Raw genomic sequence first — 21,489 nt, forward strand, 5'->3', positions numbered from 1 at the left:
GGATTGGCATCAGATGAAACTCTTAACTGAGGTTTTTCCAGTGGTAAAACTACAGGAGGTAGTTTGGGTCTTTGCTGCTGTAGACCTTGACTGTTAATACCTGGACCATGTGAAAGACATACTGGCTGATTGATGAGGACAGCTTCTCCTTGTAGAACTTTTTTATAGCCAAAATGTGTTTGGAAATATTCTTCAGTAAGTTGTATCGGCTGTTGTGACAGCAAAACACGACTGATTCTGGTTGTAGACATACCACTGTCTAAGTCAGCTGCTGCTTCATACACCTTTGCCTCTGCTGAGACAGCCTCAGCTTCACACTCTTCTTTGAACATACTTAATGTAGTCTCTATGCGTGCTCTCTCCATGTCTATACGAGCTTTCTCCACTTGCATCTCAGCTTCGCGCTTAGCGTATGCTGCTCTCTTTCTTGCCGCTTCAGCTTTGGCGCAAGCTCATGCTGCAGTTATGCTAATTGTGATTTTGTTTGAGCGTCGCAAAGACGCAACAGATGAGCCACATTCTGATCTTACCTCCAGGCCTTGGCGATCAATGTTGCTTGGGTCGGAAGCTGACATTATCATCTACGACATTCAGATGTGTCTCCAGTCCGTGGGCGATGCCTCTGAAGACGAGCTATCTTTTCACTCTACTGCCCTCACTGTGCATATGTACACAGCTATGCAGTGAGCTAAACAACTTCTCAAAAATCACCTGAGATGGAAGCTTTCTTCAGGGTGTTTAATGAGATCTCTTTACTGTGAAACTGTAGAGAGTTAAGTAAAATACATATTAAATTCAATACAGAATTGTCACCCGCCTGAATATACTAATATTGTCGATTATTCTAACAACTGGTGCAAACAAGAGCAAAATTGTAGTGCAATGATAAACTTAGACATAATACTTCCTTCAAAATATATCGACTAAATGTTTACCAATATTAATAAAAACTTAAGACTCACAGATACTGCTGTTTCAAGGGCAAATAAAGAATGGATGGAGATGTGTGTCTTTCCACCATGCTCTTCAAACAGAATCAAAACTAACCGCACAGGAAATTATATAAAAAAAAGCTTATGTACAGGAAATGATGTTCATACCAACTGAGCTGCACCTCTGGAGGCCAGAGCAGTAAGCAATCAAAAAGAAATTATTATTTAAAATTAAATATTGGTCCACAATTGAGTGTTTGTCAAATTACATTTTCAAATCCCTGGAAGAGGTTCGGGTAATGTTATTTTGAACTAAAAGATATTAAGCCAAACTGATGAAGATTCCAAAGACAAAGGAGTGCAGACAAAAATTAAATCTAATAAAGACATATACTGTGGTACATGAACTACCTGGACAGCAGATATATTTTTCTCCCTTTTTCGGCAGTTTTTATTTTGTATACTGTAGATTGATGAACTCTTACCTCATGGGGAAAGGTTTTTAAATGGAGTGCTTATTAAGTGGAAGGTAAAGTTAAAAAACTCTGATCAGAATGGATGTCTGCTGTGGGTAGTAAAGGAAATGTACTACTATTTCCATTACTTGTAGTAGTTCATATTAACTTCAGCCACACATTTTAAAAACTATTGATCTGTGTTTTAGTGTTATTGCAAATTAGTCAAGTTAACAGTATTGTGAGGTGCAAAATTCATCTGCAGTGAAATTTTCTAATGTGGCCTGAAATGAAAGACAACTCTTATGCAGTCACAATGTTACTGATCACACTTAGGGTCACAGATGGATGCAACATGGATGCAGGCCATTCAGCCCAGCAAGTCCATGCCAACCACAATGCTCATCAACCAGTCCCAATTTTCTGCATTCAGCCCATATCCCTCTAAGCCCCACCCCTCCATAAACATCCTCAAATCTTTCCTGAATGAGACTATTGTACTTACCTCAACCACTCCCTCTGGCAGCTCATTCCATATACTCACACCCCCTGCATGAAAATGTTGTCCTCAGGTCTCTTTCTTTCCCCTTATATTAGACAAGATTTTCACTCTATTTTGATACATGTGACATTAATAAATCAAAAATTGAAACCAAAAATGTATGCCCGCTAGTTTTGGTTTGCCCTACCCTGAGGAAAAGACTATTACTGTCCACCTTAACTGTGCCTCTCATAATTTTAAACATTTCTATAAGGTTGCCCCTCATTTTCCTATATTTCAAGGAATAAAGATGTAGCCTGGCCAACTTCTCCCTATACCACAGGCCCTCTTGTCAGGGCAACATCCTTATAAATCTTTTCTGCACTCTTTGCAGTTTAACTATGTCCTTCCTATTACAGGGTGACCCAGAAGGTGCAGTTTAAAGAGCTAACGTATTCTTTGTCTTCAGTGTAATCTCAAACCTCCATGACCTCGAATGGAACTTCATGCTCATGCTTTCATTGATTTGCTCTGGGACATCAGAATCAGAATCAGAATCACTCTCAGCTCCCTAATCTCAGGATTATTCCAGTCTGCTGCTGCTAGTCCATGTCACCTCTCACGGTTTTCTGCACCAAGATCTCCTTTTCTTCAATCCATTAGGCTGATAGAACTGGCTTTTGCCACAATTGGAGTCTTCCTTCATTCATAGACTACATAGATACACTCAGTGGCCACTTCATTAGGTTTGTCTGTGCACCTGTCAGTTAATGCAAATATCTACTCAGCCAGTCAGGTGGTACCAACTCAATGCAGTCATAGTCTGTTCAATTATTCAGACCAAACTTCAGAATGGGGAGGAAATGTGATCTAAGTTACTTTGACTGTGCAAAAATTGTTGGTGCCAGATGGGTGGTTTGAGTACCTCAGAAACTGATCTCCTAGGATTTTCATACACAACAGTCTCTAGAGTTTTTTGAGAATGGTGTGAAAAACCAAAAAAAAACATCCAGTGAGTGACAGTTCTGTGGGCGAAAATGCCTTGCTAATGAGCAGGGTCAGAAGAGAATGGCCAGACTGGTTCAAGCTAACAGGAAGACGACAGCAACTCAAATAACCTTGCATTACAACAGTGGTGTGCAGAAGAGCATCTCTGAATGCACAACACGTTGAATCATGAAGTGGATGGGCTACAGCAGCAGAAGACCACAAACATACACTCAGTGGCCACTCCTATACCTAGTAAGGTGGCCAATAAGTGTATACTACAGTAACCTTCTTGGCAAACTGTTGTACTTTTCTCCTTGAACTCTTCCAATCCCCCCTGCCCATTTTGGGAGAACTTTTCTATTTCTTTGCCATCACTGAAAAATTCTTACATTGAGTAGCAACAATCTCAGTTTTTATTGATGCAAGACCTATTAAGTGCTGGCTACAAAGATTGCATCTCTTGACTACATACTGAACGTTTCAGCATGGTGGTATACTGAGAAGCATGATAAGATACGTGTGACCCTCACAGCTGATTTTTTCACACCTTATGCAACTGTTGCAAACAACGTTGACTCAAAAGAGAAATAAAATAAAAGGGAAGGAGGGGGGAAGAGTGGGAGAGAGACCTAATGGTTGTATTCCATTGGGAGCAACAAACTAGGAAAATACAGGCAAGCTAAGTTGTTTGGTAAGCATGATATGATTGGTGTTCACTTAAAGAATAGGGCTTCAAGCTTTATAAATTTTTGATTATTTTTGAGCCATGTGCAAAATGATGTAATAAGGAAGTGAACACATGGCTGAAAGGAAGATGCAAGAGCGATTCTATCTTATAAGACACTCCAAGAAGGGAAGCAACTGTACAAGAACTAGATATGCAACAGAGATAGAATAAATAAGGTGATTGCAAGGACAAAATTAGCAAGTGGGTGAAAAAGGGAGCTCAATGGGAAAAAGTAGTTCCAAAACAAATACAGGTGCTGTGGGTAGACCAACAGACAGAAATTGTGTTTTAAAGACCACAGGTAAAGAAAAGAAAGAAAGGGATAGAGGTAACCAAACCAGAAGAAAAAATAGGTAATTGTATAGGATTAAAGTTAGAAGGGTGTGTTAAACGTGAATTGATGGTGCAGAGGTTACACTTGGCAGGTGTCATATGGCAAGACAGCAATAATTTATGAGTGCTACAGAGAAGCTGGAGAAAATGATAAAGGCAGAATTAATAGTGAGGAAGGATATTACAAGACCTAACAATAGAAAAGTCAATGCTTAAAGATTGAAGTTAAGAAAGAGATAAACCTAGGAAAGCTCTGCAGAGGTCACCTGATGAAGTGAGATTTGCATTGTTGCAAAAGATAAATTTGCATGTAGCTAAATCAGGATGGACTCAATGTTTATTTTAGTTTTCAGTCAAATTGAGATGAGCAAATCTCTTCAAGTCTAAAAGAAAGCAACTTTCTGGAGAAATAGTCATAAGTAATGAAATAGATTTTATTAATATCCTAATGGTTCAAGATCTTTTCGCTAACAGCAGTCACAAATAACTGTTCAACATGTACTTAAAAAGCAAAATAAAATTAAACAATCATTAAGAGATATTAAAAACATTATCATAAAATAGATAATAGTATGATTAACTTTTGTGTTGAGTCGAAATGGTCTGTGGTAAACTGATAATCTCTGCCAATGGATAATACTACAGTCTACCAACAGGATGTGTCCAAACAGGAATTTACTTAGGTATAGGGCCAGCTTATATCTCCAAGGGGCAAGAGCCAATAAATACCAGATGAGATGAATAAACAAATAATGGGTACAAATGTTCAAAAGAAAAAATCCAAATAAATTCATGCTTAATTGTCTAAATGAGATAAAAGGAACATAAAAAATAGAAAAAAAAATCAGTTAAAGTCAAAGTGAACCCCAAAGTTGTTGTATCTTTTGGAGTACCTTAGAAGCAACAACATGCTTTGTGCCTTTTGTGATTCTAGCACAGAATGCCCTTGTGGAATTCACTTCCCTTCCTACAGAGTTCCAATAACCTGGGTTCCAAGTGACCTTGGATGCTAACTGAGTGAAATATGCAACAGAACTGATGTAAATACTTTAAGAAGTGAACGAACTCAATGGACCAAATGGCCTCCTTCTGAATCGATAGATAAAATGTGAAATATAGGGCAAATTTCCTGAGTTGACTATTCCCTAGCAATTTCCCGTTTGACCAGAAAATGGACCTGGATCAGCCCAGCATCTAAGAACAGATATTTCCAGACTAGTACCTATAGGTAACAAAACAAGGACAATAGACAGGGAGTATTTAAGGAACCTTGCAAAACATGTCAAATCACCACAAAAAGTACTATGTTGGAAAAGAAAAGTGGTCAAGGACAATGAAATAGATAGTGGTCATATTATAAATGAAGATTACAGAAGCTCATGCTTGAATTGTTAGGGGATGAATGTTAATTTTAATCATAAGTTATGTGGGTAGCAGTCAGCTGACAGAACTGAGAACCGTTCTTCAACCCAGGCAAGGAAAGCTGCAGAAACAAGAGCCATTGTCTGCAGAGAAAGCCACATCTTAATATAGTATTAAAAGAAGAATGTTTTGTGCATCTGGATTCCCCTAAAAGATGTTTGAAATATGCAGAGGTGTTCTTGTCATTTGAGATGTGCTTCCATTGAAAATATATAATTCTACCAAACCACTTCTATTAAACTTGTATTTAATATCCTGCTGTTATCTATGAAATAAAAAGAGTATAAAACCTCAGGTGTATTTTGAGTTCATGGAGATTCTCAAGAGATTCTTCTGGAGTGCTTGCTTATTGTACTGAATAAAGACCTTTTATATCTGCAGCTCCACTCTCCATGTGACTCATTCAAAGCCATGGATAAACATCATTGTTTGCAAAGAGAGCCATCTCTCAATAAAATGGTAAAAGAAGAGGCTTTGTGAATCTCAATTTCTAACAAGTGTTTGAATATGCAGAGATAATTCTTTTAGTTGAGGTGTGCTCCCATTGTGAATATATCATTGTACTGAGTTAATTTCTTACACTGAAAATGTTGAAATAAACTATCCAATTGTAGTACTGAAACTGTATTTAATAATCTACAGTTATCTTTGTGCTTAATGAAAATAAAACCTCAATGTACTTGGAATGCAGAGAAATGTTTACAAGATATTTTTCCAGAATGCTTGCTGGTGCTGCAATAAGACCATTCACATTTAGTCTCTGTGTTACTCATTTAAGGTCACAACAGAATGATTACAGCAGCTGCTAATGCAGAGGAAAAGGATAGATTTGCCTGCTTCAAAAATCTGAAGGTAATATAAATTCTTTCTGTCTCATAAATTTACTAAACTTTCACTGAGCTATCTCATCTGGGTTTTCAAATAATTATTAGAAAATGTAGTGCACAGAACCAATCTTAACGACAATAAAATAACATGCAAATCTGCCTTAAATAGGAAAGATAATAGGTCAGGTTGAAAAGTTAAGTGTCTTTTCTTTCCACATATTCTTGGAGCCTATCTGAAAGTCACAGCCAATTTTGGGCTTATAGCTTTAAACTGATGATAGAATCTAGATGCTTTGGGAAATGATGATCAGTGTATTTCTTGCACTCTCTTCTGTTGCAAAAAACTTTGCTATTAATCCACAATTGTTAAAAACTGGATTCATTCTTTAAATGGTTAGGCAACTTTAATTAACAGTCCAATTATTAATTCATTACTTTAATAGATACTGCATCTTGAATGTGGTTCCTTCCTCTATAAGTGGTAATAGCTGTTATAGACTGAGATTTATAACTCTCATAAAATCTGTTTGGCTTGGCTGCTTCAATGTAGCAGACAATCTTGTTAGCAATTACATAGCAATATATACACAGTGGAGAACTTATTATAACAATAATTCAGACACAAATATTAATTGGTACAACCTGTACAAACATCAGGTATTTTCTCATTTACAGCCTCAAGATTAAGAGGGTAACCCTGGCTATGCCTTTAAACCTCTGATAGTCAGCACAGAGCAGGACTGGAACACTATGTGTAGTTTTATCTCAGAAACCATACACTTATTTTAAAGAAATTTTACAAATATTCAGCAGACTAATTCTTTGGATGGTTAGACTGCCGTATTAAAAGGTGGAGTTTAACTAGACCTGTATTCACTAATGTTTAAATAAATCGGTTCTGCGGGCTCCGAAGGCTGAATGGCCTACTCCAGCTCCTATTTTTCCATTGTTCTTATGTTTCTATATACATCATTACACTTAAGTGCCGTAGAGGGATGAGATAAAGGAATAACAGAAAGTATGGCCCTTTGAAGAAGTATTTTAGGGATTTTATGTACTGGTGCAGATGATACACACAGCTTTAATGGAAAGGTTAAGGAGAACATCAGAAGCACTGTACCCGTTGCTCTTGAGTGGAAACAAATGTCTGGAATCCTGGTGCAACTCCAAATCCCAGCTCATGTACAAATGGTGGCTCGGACTGAGTGTGGAGCTGTACTCTTATCCCTGCTTCAAACGTTGTGTCTTCTGCAAGAGACAGGAAACAAGGAGAGCACTTACAAAGGAACACAGTCTTACAGCAGCTTGGTGAATTAATTGCAATTTCTGGAAAGATTTTTGCTTGGCAGGAAACAAGTTAGATCAAAAAAGCTGCAGAACAAAGAGGCCAACGTTAAATAACATGCTTCTTGCCACAAAGATCAAAATATGCCTGTAGTAAACACACAATCATATCCTGAATACTGATTGGCAATTAGGTAACCAGTAAGAATAAGAATCAGAATCAGGTTTATTACGACTGATGTATGTTGTGAAATTTGTTGTTTTGCAGCAGCAGTGCTGTGCAATACATAAAATAAAATAAGATACATATTAGAAAAAAATAAATTAGTGTAAACAGAGAGCAAAACACTGAGGAAGTGTTCATGGGTTCATTGTCCATTCATACATCTGATGGCGGAGGGGAAGAAGCTGTTCCTAAAATGCTGAGTGTGTGTCAACTTTTTAGAAATATGGGGGCACCAGTAACCAATGTGTAACAAAGTGAAATCCTGTAAGAAAGTGTAAAAGTCAAGACATTTGTAACTATCTCCAGGCAGAAATGTTAACAAAAAAGGTCCGCCTTGGATTTCTTCTGGGCCTGTACCATCATAAACGTCAACCTTTAGACATGAGCCTTCAGACATTGTATCAAACAACCAGTAACACATGAAATGCAAGCAATGCTGAGTTCTGAAAGCATCTCGGTGCAATGTTCCAGCATTACCCATCCAATCTGTCTGACAAGGTGGGAAGCTCCCTGGGTGCTTCCTGCCACACAAAGCAAGAAAAATTCAAACCTGCAATTACTCCACATCTCCCTGATCTCAATGCCCACGGTAGCAAAGTGGCTAGGATAATGCTTTACAGTGCCAAGGATCACAGAGGAATGGGAAGTTTGTATGTTCTTCCACATTTTAAAGATGTATGGGTTAGTAAGTTGTGGGTATGAAATGTTAGCAACAGAAGCATGGAGACACTTGAAGGCTGCCCCCAGCACACATATTAACACAAACAACAACAATGTACATGTGACAAATAAAGCTAATCTTTCTTTCTTCTTTCTTCCTTTAACATTAGTAGGTACAGTCAACAGTAAACCTAAGTAGTTCTTATTCATTCATCACAAATCTTTTCATCAATCCTCATTTCAGATTCTGCATGGACCACCGGGTGTGCTATGTTTGGGTCCAATAATGATAAGAATTCCAGAGGTGAAGTGAGATTGACATCCTCTGCAGCAAGACAATACTTGACCAAGAAACACACTAAATCATATTGATGAGAAGTGTTCCACTGATAGAATCATTCTCAGCATAAAGCAATACAATCGTACGTAAAGCAGGCAATTATTATATCCCCAGGCAGATATTCCTCAGCATAGTATCCTATGTGCAACCATTAGAACAGCCAGTTTCTCTCTATCGTGAAATGATTGCAGTGTGTTCACTATTCATTTTGTATATACTCAGGAAATGAGTCATAGTCAGAAAGCCCTTTTACCCACCTTGACAATACTGATCCTTTTTGCCCATCCTTTTGCCTATTCCAAATGCACATTGAAATAGCAGGATAATTTCTGTCCTTGAGCTAAATAGCAGCAACTAATTTTTGTGTTACAGAAGTAATTAAATTATGGATCCTGGTCAGAGGAATGACCCAAGGTTTGCTGATTTAACTGCTGGGCCAAACTGAAAAGGTTAGAGTGTCTGGACTGGAGGCAAGGACGAGCTCATTTCTCCACAAGGTTTACTCATCTTTGCACTGAACCGAGGCTGTGGTCTGCAAATAATGGGCTCCTGAATCGGCTGCAGTGATGACTGGCTTCATGTCTGTGGACTACCTTTCGCAAACTTCAGTTCTGAATGTTATTTTCTTACTTTTATTGTTTGCAATTTTTTTTCTTCCTCGCATTAGGAGTTTAATGGTCTCTCTTTTTACTGGATTCCATTGGGTTCCTTTGTTTTGTGGCTGTCTATAAGCAGATGAATCTCACAGTTGTATATAGTATACATACTTCGATAATAAATGTACTTTGAACTCTAAACTATGACGACTACTTCCTCACCTTCTCTTGACTTTCAGCATCAGGACCATTAACTAAATCACATACTGAAGACATCAAGTAGTAAATTAACTACTTGAAACATTACTTTTGCCTATCACTCTACAGAGTCTCTCTAACCGGAGGAATTTCCAGAAATTACCGCACATTTAAAATTTCTAGCATTGACTGCAAATAATTAAGCAAACAGCCTACCACCGTTTTCTCAAAGGTTATCAGAAATGGGCAAAGAATGTTAACAACACCCACATCCTCATGTAATTATTTAGAATATGCACTCCTTACACCCCACAATAAAGCCTGGCTACCCATCCTGTGGCTGATGTGACTCAACTGCAAATGTCACTTCTGGATCCAGATGGGTATCAAAAACCAAAAGCCTTTGGGCTCAGGTCTGGTTTGCAGTGGCCATGGCCAGATTGAGTTCAGGTCAGGTTGTAACGTCATATCTAAGCAAATTCCCATCTTGTTCCACACACATATTATATATATATATATATATATATATATATACGCACACACACGTACCATCGTACCATTACACACGCACCACAGAAGCACATAACACATATATCTATGCAATTCATAGAAACTTGAAATATACATAAAAGTAGACACACATTTATAATTAGCACAAGCACAATGAATTTTTAAAAAAACACACATAATTGCACACATATTTCACCTACACATGTACTAAACATAATGTGCACTACACACTTGGAGATGTGTATACTCACACACAAATAAACATGTATAAAATATGCAAATCAAATTTGTAATTAAAGTGAAAATGTCTTTTCATATTTTGATTACCTTAAATTGTCCTACATATATTAGAATTTAGGTTTACCATTCATATAAAATTAAGTTATAACTGATGAATAAAAATTTGTTGAATATCCTCTATTATAAATGACTTTTCAGAGGTTGTGGAGGTTCAGGTCATTGCTTCTAATAGCAAACAGGCATCAGATAATGTTTATAGCAATTACACCAGCTGATATTCTGAAAAAGCCTCCGAGGGATTATCAATATTGTCAAGTTCATCCATTGCCTTGTGATTTGTTGAACATCTAAGAGTTCAGAGATATTCAATGCACTGCATAATGCATCGTGCTTAATGTTTCATCGACATTGTGGAAACCACCTCATGTAATGGTCTGCAATAATACCCCGGTACCAAAGTAATGGAAATGCCTTTAATTCCATTCACAAGGAAGAGTTATAAGCAGCCAGAATACACAAGATAAGGAAAAACTGTGAATCACAGCCTTTGTTTTGAGGCCCTGAATGCGCATCACTATAAACGAGTGCAAGTCTGATCTATAAGCATGTGCTGAGTTACACAATATGCTGGTAAATGGAAAAAGAACAATTGTCTCAATTTGCGATGGTAACAAGCGTTTGAACAGAATGTGACTATCAGCACACCCACATGAGAAAGTCCTGTTGATAGTTCTCACACTTTGCAGCACAAAGTTTCACACAGGGCCTTGACTAATTCGTTTCGTCATAAAGTCCAGTTAGCATTACAAACTACTGGCATCCAGTGATGGACCTCATTAATGGTGAAAATTGGGCTTCTCAGTCCTCAACATCACAGTCAGGAACATGTACATAAATTTTCAACAGGAAAAAGATTTTCACAGATTTCAGCATCAACTTATCCTTTATTCATTGTTTGAACAGTAATACTAATTATCTTGTTTCTTTTTATTTTCTATTTCCAGCAATTGCTGTTGTTGTTACTTTCTTTACTATTTGTTTCCAAATTGACTATTTCAGTTAAAAATAATTACCAGTGGTATCAAGGCAATTGATGTAGAATAATTATCAAGTGAGAGGCATGGTGGCAGAACAACAACCTTTCCCTCAATATCAGCAAAACGAAAAAGTTGGCGATTGACTTCAGGAAGAGGTTTGCAGTGCAAACACTCCTGTTTGAAAGCTTCAAGTTCCTAGGAGTGAACTTCACCAACAGCCTGCCCTAGTTCAACCACAGCTAAGAAAGTGCACTAACACCTTTGCTTCTTTAGGAGTCTAAAGAAATTTGACATGTAACTTTTACTCTCACCAAATGTATCTGTACACAATAGAAAACACCCTATCCCAATGCACCATGGCTTGGCTTAGCAACTGATCTAACCCTGACTGCAAGAAACTGCAGAGTTGTGGACAACTGCACATGATGGAAACCAGCCTCTTCACCATGGACTCTGTCTACACTTCTCACTGCCTCAGTACAGCAGCCAGTGTAATCAAAGACTCACCCACCTGGATATTCTCTCTTCTCCTCCTTCCCACTGGGCAGAAAATACAAAAACCTAAAAGCTTACAGGAACCCCATCATAGGAAGCATATAGCAGCGCAGCATCCCAAACATTATCCATCCAGGTTTCACGGGAGGACATGTATCTTAGTAGAGTATTGAAAGCAGTTTTGGGACCCAAGAAAGGATGTGCTGGCATTGGAGAGGGTCCAGAGGAGGTTCATGAGAATGATCCTGGGAATGAAAGGTTAACATATGAAGAGCATTTGATGGCTCTGGGCTTGTACTTGCTAGAGTTTAGAAGAATGGGTGGGAGGGGGGAGGAATTGTAGTAAAACCTATTGTATATTGAAAGGCTCAGATAGAGTGGATGTGGAGAGGATGTTTCCTATTGAAGGGAAGTCTAGGACCAGAGGGCACAACCTAAGAATAGAGGGATCTGCATTTAGAACAGAAATGCCAAAGAATTTCTTTAGCCAGAGGGTGGTAAACCTATGGAATTCATTGCACAAGTCAAGTCAATGGGTATATTTAAAGCAGAGGTTAATAGGTTCTTAATTAGTAAGGGCATCAAAGGTTATGGGCAGAAGGCAGGGCAATGAGATTGAGAGGGATAATAAATTAGCCATGATGGAATGGCAGAACAGATTCAATGCACCAGATGGCCTATGTCTTATGGTCTTATTTATCATTGCAGGAGTACAACGTAAGCTGCAATTCTACAAAATAGCCTTCATTCGTATTTGAGATCTAAGTAAACATTAAGAATAGATTTCTAGCCAAACCTACAATGATCTCAAAGTGGAGGTCAAGTTTACACTCACACTTACTTTCCTAATCTCAGGAAGCTAAATGTGAGTGTAAACTTGGCTGCAGCTGCTGACAAATATCATATATCATTGTTTACTTATCTCCATAATATTAGTGAAGTCATTCATCACACTCTGCTCCTCAAGGCTCGACTTCCAGTCACTTCTCCATCAGCCCACATCTGCAGGCAATGTTGTCATACAAACTCAGACTGCATATATCCTTACAGAGGTCTCACTGGCAGCTTCCTGCTGCAGTGCGTGGCTATGGCCCTGAAGGGTCTCCTGAGGCCTCCTTTTGAGAATTTTCCTCCTGTGATTGATGACATCTATGATTCCCTTCACGGAACCCAGGAACACCCTCAGGGATCACTTTGATGAAGTGCACAATATCTCCTAATAAAAGGAAGGGAGCTGATGCTGTTGCAAAACTTGTACTTTTATGATCTGACTGATGAACTCCAGCTGGAAGTTGTGAGAAAACAGAATGGAGATTTTCAGCAAATGTCCAGTGTTTCTGAAGCACAAGTACTACACAAGTGAGAAAACTTGCTAGAATTGTCTTCAATGACTTGTAATGATATTTTAACAGCTGAGAAATGGAGTAGACAAATTTCAAGGCCCTAATATGCTAATTAAGTCATCAGGACCTGAGTGAAACAGCCTCCTCTTAAGTACTAGAATCAAAGTGCACTCAGAACCTTTCACACCTGTAGCTCCGAGCTGGCTCATATATGACTCACTATGCAATTAAATAAATGGCATCCAGCATCATGCTGACATGGATTGAAACATCTTTTCAACCTGAGTTGTTAAGCTATTTGATCATTACTGTATGTTGGACAGAGGCAGAAATTTATACCAAGAGTTATTCAATTTTCCAAATCTCCATGTTATTGATGCTCTGCTTAGTATTAAAGTTATTTAAATCATTAAATACAAATTACTGGTTGAGTTCTGAAGAAGCAGATACACAGTATATTATGTCCACCATTATGAGGGTCAGTGTGAAGTCCTCCAGGACTGCTGTCTTAAGCAGGAGGTATATTGGTGTCACAGTTACACATGTAGATGCAGTGAAACAAATAATAATTTCCATTTAAGAATGGAACCCAGAGTAAGTGTCTGCAGAATACTCTACGTAAATTAGATGTACTGAATTGCAGAACTTACATAATAAAACAAAATGGTTCTTTGCAGCTTTTAATTAGCTGGTCTAAATATTTAATTTGGTATTTTGTATTCTCACCACAGGGCAAACTAATAACAGGGCTTGAGCAGAGCTGAGCTCTGTTTATTTAATGTACACTTACATGATTTTCAACTGCATCACTGATACAGGAATTGCACAGCAGCCCCCAATCAACAAGGGACCACATACATGTCTTGAATTCATTCTTCCCCATCTGTTCCTTCCACTCAATATCCTTTCATGGGGAAGATGAGATGCCAACATCATTGGTTAGGTCTGTTCCAGCAGGGACATTTTAAAGAGCAAAGGGCTAGAAATTCTTTGTGCACTAATTGAAGGAATTCAAACAAAAATCTGATCATGACTTACTGCACAGTTCTTGTAAAAAGTTTGCTTTGAGGACTCCATGTGTATGATGGATTTATACATGGAGTTGTTCATCTGTGAGGTCTTGCTATAGACAGATTGGTTACTACACTTACTTGTGTTATAAATGTGACTGCATTTAAAAAGATGTGAATGAAGTTCTGACATCTTGCGGTTTGGAATAGTGTTATATAAATGCAAGGGTAAACAAGGAAGTCCAGTACAGGAGCTGAGTCCAAAGGTCATAGGAAGAGGCAGAAAAGGTCAGGGATGAGAACGCAGATTAGAACAGGGGCCAATTTCCATTATGCAGTGATAGTAAGACCTATTATTGTCAATTAGGGAGATGAGATGGGGTTGGAATCAATGTATTGGGCTTATCATTAGTCAGGGCAAGGGCTCTTCATGGTGATCAGTGTTGACCTGTGGGCAATCAACTAATTGGTTGGATATCAATGAGTTGGAGTGTATGAGGAGCACTGAGTGTGTTGTTCTGTTACAGGATTGGAACCTGAGTGCAAGAACTGTCATGGGGAATTGCAGTGGCAAATAAATCTTTACTTAGAGAAAATTCCTATTAATCCAGGACTAGAATCAGATAAAAAAACCCCTGTAAAATCAATAGATATTTGGATATTTTGGGAACCAGAAAATATGGAATCAAGTGGGAAGGTTAACCTCAGGTATTGGCTCTCTTGAAAGATAAAGCGGGGCTAAATATGGTCTATATCTGAGAATGCTGCTTATACATGAGGCTTATAAATTGAAGCATTAGACCAAGTGCCTTCTATGTGCAGAATTAGTCTTCCTCTCTGAAAGTAAACCACAGTTGGGAGATAAGTAATACAGTGGATTCCCATTATTTAATCATTTAATCAGGGCAGGCATTTATTCGGGACAACTCAAAGAGCATAATCAAATCAAGAAAGTAACTATTTGTTTTTTTGAGACACTATGCTGCTTAAATGGGACAAGAAACTGTTGCTGAACAGTTTCTAACTAGTGTTAGTTGCGAGCGTGTCGTGTGGCTGTTGGACACTACATCAAGCACAGTTTTTAGATAACATTGCTTGCATGTGTTTGTGTTCAAAAAGCAGTGATTCTTGTCACTGATAGTTGGTGAGAAATAAGCGATAAGACAATTCAGAACTGTGATTTCAAGCATTCAGGCTTGGACATTTCAGAAATGACCAGGAGTGAAAATAAAACAATTTTACTACTTCAAAACGTTAAGAACTATGTAGAATTTGAAAGTATTGACAATCATCTTGAATGGTACAACGAAAATGAAGATTTGAAGGATGCAATCACCGAAAGCATTAGTTTGAAGGCAGTTTGTTAACTACACTGGGTGTCTGTGCTGATTTTGTTCATTTACAGTCAATCAAAAGAACACAGCAGCGTACACTGTAATGAATTTCTCCACTGATGACTATTAGGAACTAATACATAGTTTTATGGTACTGTAGTTGTTTTGGTAATACTCTAATTTGTTCCATATTTCACTTAAATACATAATTTGTTACTCAATTAAACAGTAGTTTGTCTTTTTTATACCTTTTTAACTATTTCCATGAAACTTCGGCTAATTGGGCCAAAATGAATAGATCCCGATGCTTCCCAATTAGCCGGAATCTAATGTATTACATAATACTTCCTTAGTACAAAAAATTTGTTTTTTCCTATGTACCTGTGATGCATCTGTAGACAGGTACACAAACTTGTGCATATGACAATAAATTCAACTTTGACTTTGACATATTTGTTTAAAAAGTATCCTTGCTTGAATCATTACATATTTTCTGATATCTTATGTAGAGATACTGATAGCAGAATGGGTGGTTAATGAAATAAACAAAATTAAACTCTGTATCATAACTTGAATAGCAAAAATCAAACAGGGATCCTCCAAACTGAAATAACATAAGGCAATACACTGAGAGACAGATGTGTGATAATATATGCAGGAGAAAATAAAGCCATCCAACTGCTTATTTCCAGGTGTAAGTTGCTTAAAGAAGGGTAAAGTTGAGTTATTGATTTGGTGACAGCAGATAAAACAGAACAAACAAAAGCTAAATTGTGACTATATTTCATTGGCCACAAGGACAGAGAATTGCAAAGTCGTTCAAGGAGAACTTAGAGAATGTATTAGATGCATGCCAAGGCAAACCACCTCGGATGAAATGGTCAGCTGTTACTGATTCGATATTTACTTATTGACTATTGTTATGACCGCAGCCCCCTCCTTCTTGAGAATCGCAAGATCGCTATTAATTTGGGTCTTGGACCCAGGAACTGAGAGAGAATCCTCAAGGTTTTGGAATGTGTCCTGGCCCCTCAGCAAGACAAAGCCACGGATAATGGCCATTGTCTCTTGGAGACTCCTTTGTGGATTGGGGACTGGGCTACGTGTAAGCCCTCAGGGCAATGTGGGCTGGGTGACGGGGAGAGATTGCATCATCCCAACCTGATTGACATCTGAGTCCAGATAAAAGAGGGGTTGTAGAGACGGCCCCTCAGACACACCAGAAGAGACGCTAGCGATCCCGTATAGTGGGCAGCCATTTGAAGGTGCCACGTGTGTTCGGTTCCCGTGCCTGGGAGCCGGTGGCGGGTACCGCAGAAACGATTTTCTTGAACTAACAATGGGGAACCAACTCCCCCGACTCAACAGATTGATCTCATCAAAAGACCCGGGCAAGTTTCTTTTATCACAAATCTCTCTCTCTCCAACAAGTGAAAACCCAGCAGTCCCCAAAGGCTGAAGCCTGCAGGAACTGAGCAGGAACTGAGTGACTTTTATATTTCCATCGGACAATATATTATACCCTAGACAAACGATAGAGCCATTTCTTATTGATGATTATTACTATACCCACGCTTTAGATTGAGTATTGACGACGTATGTTATCTGAATGTTTGTATTAACCTTACTTTTGTGCTCCTTTATAAATAAAGACTTTAAAAAATGGTACCATCAGACTTCAACGGACCTCTCTATCTTTGCTGGTAAGTGACCCAGTTACGGGGTACGTAACACTATTATACATTTCAAATCATAGTCAGGGACTTCAATCAGGCTTGCTTGAAGAAAACCCAGACCAATTACCATCAACATACGTATAACCTGTAGCACCAAAGGTCCCAATGCACTAGACCATAGTTACGCTGAGATAAGTCCACCACAAGTAAAGTCCTCCCCACGACTGAGCATATCTACATGAAATATTATCACAAGAGAGCAGGAAAGCAGCATCCATCATCAGGGACCCCCACCACCCAAAGCCAGGATAGAACTCTTGAACGCCCAACAGAAGAGGCGAAGCACAAAACAGAACAAAAAACAGAAGTTGTACAGTCAAGAGGCTTAAATGTTGCAAGTGCAGACCTCATCCTAGTAGCAAATGGGCTCTGGATTTACAGATGTCCATAAGTTGATTTTGTTTGAAATGATAAACATACCTCCAGTATTGTAATGAGTAGTATTAAAAGCACATAAGACTGACTGTCCACTTCCGGGTTGCCTTCAGGGTGAATATATTGTGGAGCAGATTGACAGATACAATTAAATATTCCGGTTTCAGCCTGCTACAGCTGAGTATCACAACTGCGTCCAAGGTCTATACAGTTAATAAAGATGTTTTATTGTAATTAAATTTATTGCTGCTTAAAACTGATGAAAATAATGCTGATTCTGGCTGTACTTCTCTAGGAAATGTGGCCATTGCTTGGGGTTACAAGTATGTTTAAAAAAAATGAGGTGTTCAACTCCCAATACCGACTATATTGCTGGCAAATGTACAGTCTCTAGTAAATAAAATTGAGGATCTCAGAGCTAGGGGCTGTATCAGAGGGACATTAGAACAGCGTGTGTCCTCTGCTTCATGGAATCCTGCTTAACTCCTTCTGTGCTGGACACAGCAATTCAGATTGATGGGTTCATTATAGACCGTCAGGGTAGGATTGTCGCGTCTGTCAAAAACAGAGGTGGTGGTGTATGCCTCATGATCAACTCCTCCTGGTGCATAAATGTATCAGTGATGTTCCAATTTTGCTCACCAGACATGGAATATCTTGCAATTAAGTGTCATCCATTTTACCTACTGTGGGAGATTTCAGCGATCATTTTGGTGGCAGTATACATTCCACCTCAGGTCAATGTCAATCAGGTTCTAGATGATCTGAGCAATGTGATTAACATGTACAAAACAGCATACCCTGACACTTTCACATCATTTTAGGAAACTTTAACTAGGCCAGCTTGAAAAAGTCACGAAATAATTATCATCAACAAATCACTTGAAATCCCAGAGGAAACCACACTGTTACACTAAGATCAAGAATGCTTATCGTACTATTCCACACCCAAACTTCGGAAAGTCTGATCACCTGGCTGTACTTCTACTCACACAAAATGCTGGAGGAACTCAGCAGGACAGGCACCATCTATGGAAAAAGTACAGTTGGTGGTTTGGGCCAAAACCCTTCTGCAGGACTGGAGAAAAAAAGCTGAGGAGTAGATTTGAAAAGTGGGGAGAAGGGAGAGAGAACCGCCAGGTGATAGGTGAAACCTGGAGGGGGAGAGATGAAGTAAGGAGCTGGAAAGTTGATTGATGAAAGAGACAGAAGGCCATGGAAGAAAGTAAAAGGGGGGTGCACTAGAGGGAGGCGATGGGCGGGCAAGAGATAAGATGAGAAGAGGGAAAAGGGGATGGGAAATGTTGAAGGGGGTGAGGTGAGGGGCATTACCGGAAGTTTAAGAAACTGATGTTCATGCCATCAGGTTGGATGCTACCCAAACAGAATATAAGGTGTTGTTCCTCCAACCTAAGTGTATTCTAATCACAACAGTGGAGGAGGCCATAGATGGACATATCGGAATGGGAATGGGAAGTGGAATTAAAATGTGTGGCCACTGGGAGATCCCACTTGTTCTGGCGGATGGAGCGTAGATGTTCGGCAAAGCGGTCTTCCAATCTACGTTGGGTCTCATCGACATACAGGAGGCCACACCAGGAGTACCAAACAGAGTAAATGATCCCAATAGACTCAAAGATGAAGTGTTGCCTCACTTTAGGGCCCTGAATGGTAGTGAGGGAGGAAGTGAAGCACTTGTTCCAGTTGCAAGGGTAAATGCCAGGAGGGCACATTCCTTTCTCGATCTCACTGTCTCTATTTCAACCCCAGGGGATCTTACAGCTACCTGGACTGCAACTCATCCCCTACCTGCTACTTGTAAAAATGCCATTCCCTTCTCTCAATTGTTCCGTCTCTGCTGCGTCTACTCTCAAGATGAGGCTTTTCATTCTAGAATGAAGGAGATGTCCTCCTTTTTCAAAGAAAGGGGGTTCCCTTCCTCCACCAACAATGCTGCCCTCTACCGCATGTCTTCCATTTCACTCACGTCTGCTTTTACCCAATGCTCCTGCCACCCTATCAGGGATAGGGTTCCTCTTGTTCTCACCTACCACCCCACTAGCCTCCGCGTCCAGCACATAAACCTCCAGAACTTCCGCCACCTCCAACGGGATCCCACCACCAAGCACATCTTCCCCCCTCGAACACTTTCTGCTTTCCACAGGGATCGCTCCCTACACGACCCCCTTGTCCATTCATCCCTCCCCACTGATCTCCCTCCTGGCACTTATCCTTGGAAGCAGAACAAGTGCTACACCTGCCTCTACACCTCCTCCCTCACTACCATTCATGGCCCCAAACAGTCCTTCCGAGTGAGGCAATACTTCACATGCGAGTCTGTTGGGGTCATTTACTGTGTTTTGTGCTCCCGGTGTGGCCTCCTGTGTGTTGGTGGGACCCGATCTACTGCTCAGCCTTTTTTTTCCCTCCTGTGCTGAAGAAGGGTTTAGGCCTGAAACGTTGATTGTACTCTTTTCCATAGATGCTGCCTGGCCTCCTGAGTCCCTCCAACATTTTTGTGTGTTGCTCGGATTTCCAGCAGGTGTTCCCTTGTTTGTAATTCTACTCCGAGTACAGGCAGAGACTGAAGACTGCAGCACCAAAAGTGTGGACCAAGAAGGTGTAGACAAGGGAGACACAGGAGCGCTTACAGGGCTGTTTTGAATCAGTGGACTGGACTGTATTCAGGGATTCATCTTCAAATTTGGATGAAAATGCTGCAGTTGTTACTGACTTCATTAAAACCTGTGTGGATGAGTGAGTGCCTATGAAAACTTGCTGTACATTCCCAAACCAAAAGCCATGGACGAACCAGGAGGTTCGTTGTCTGCTGAAGGCTAGATCTGTGGCATTCAAGTCTGGTGACCCAGGCCTGTACCAGAAAACCAGGTATGATTTGTGGAGGGCTATTTTAAGGGCAAAGAGACAATTCTGAGCAAGATTAGAGGCGACATTGGATGCATGATAATTCTGGCAGGGTTTGCAGGACATTACTTCCTACTAGATGAGCTCAACAACTTCTATACCTGCATTGAAATGGAGAATATAACTACAGCTGTGAAGATCCCTGCTGCACCTGATGACCCAGCGATCTCTGTTTCAGAGGCCGATGTTAGGCTGTCTTTAAAGAGAGTGAATCCTTGCAAGGTAGAAGGTCCCGATGGAGTACCTGGTAAGGGTCTGAAAACCTGTGCCAAACAACTAGTGGGAGTATTCAAGGACATTTTCAACCTCTCACTGCTACAGGTGGAAGTTCCCACTTGCTTCAAAAGGGCAGCAATTATACCAGTGTCCAAGAAGAGCAGGGTAAGCTGCTTTAATGACTATCAGCTAGTAACACTCACATCCACTGTGATGAAATGCTTTGAGAGGTTGGTCATGGCTAGAATGATCTCCTGCTTCAGCAAGGACTTGGACCCACCGCAATTTGCCTATCGCCACAATGTACGTCTACAGCAGATGCAATCTCAATGGCTCTTCACACGGCTTAAGATCATCTGGACAATACAAACACCCATGTCTGGATGCTGTTAGTTGACTATAGTGCAGTATTTATCATTCCCACAGTCCTGGTCGATAAGCTAGAGACCCTGGGCCTCTGTACCTCCCTCTGCAATTGGATCCTCAACTTCTTAACTGGAAGACCACAATCTGTGCAGATTGGTAATAAAATCTCCTCCTTGCTGATGATCAACACTGGTGCACCTCACAGGCGTGTGCTTAGCCCACTGATCTACTCTCTCTATACCCATGATTGTTTGGTTAGGTATAGTTCAAATACCATCTATAAATTTGCTGATGATACAGCCATTGTTGGTAGAAACTCAGATGGAGATAAGAGGGCGTACAGCAGTGAGATATACTAGTTAGTTGAGTGGTGTTGCAGCAAGAACCTTCCACTCAGTGTCAATAAGATCAAAGAGCTGATTGTGGACTTC

General features: G+C 39.7%; 1 protein-coding gene across 1 annotated transcript in view; it reads right to left on the reverse strand.

Moving 5' to 3' along the window:
- asic2 (acid-sensing (proton-gated) ion channel 2) overlaps window positions 1-21,489 on the reverse strand; it is a 601,924-nt gene that overhangs the window by 93,436 nt on the left and 486,999 nt on the right. The window contains exon 4 of the mRNA XM_073071683.1: window positions 7,288-7,415. Coding sequence (XP_072927784.1) covers window positions 7,288-7,415 — 128 coding nt within the window. The remainder of the gene's footprint in view (window positions 1-7,287; window positions 7,416-21,489) is intronic.

The sequence above is a fragment of the Hemitrygon akajei genome, chromosome 18, assembly GCF_048418815.1.
Source record: "Hemitrygon akajei chromosome 18, sHemAka1.3, whole genome shotgun sequence".
Taxonomy (NCBI): domain Eukaryota; kingdom Metazoa; phylum Chordata; class Chondrichthyes; order Myliobatiformes; family Dasyatidae; genus Hemitrygon; species Hemitrygon akajei.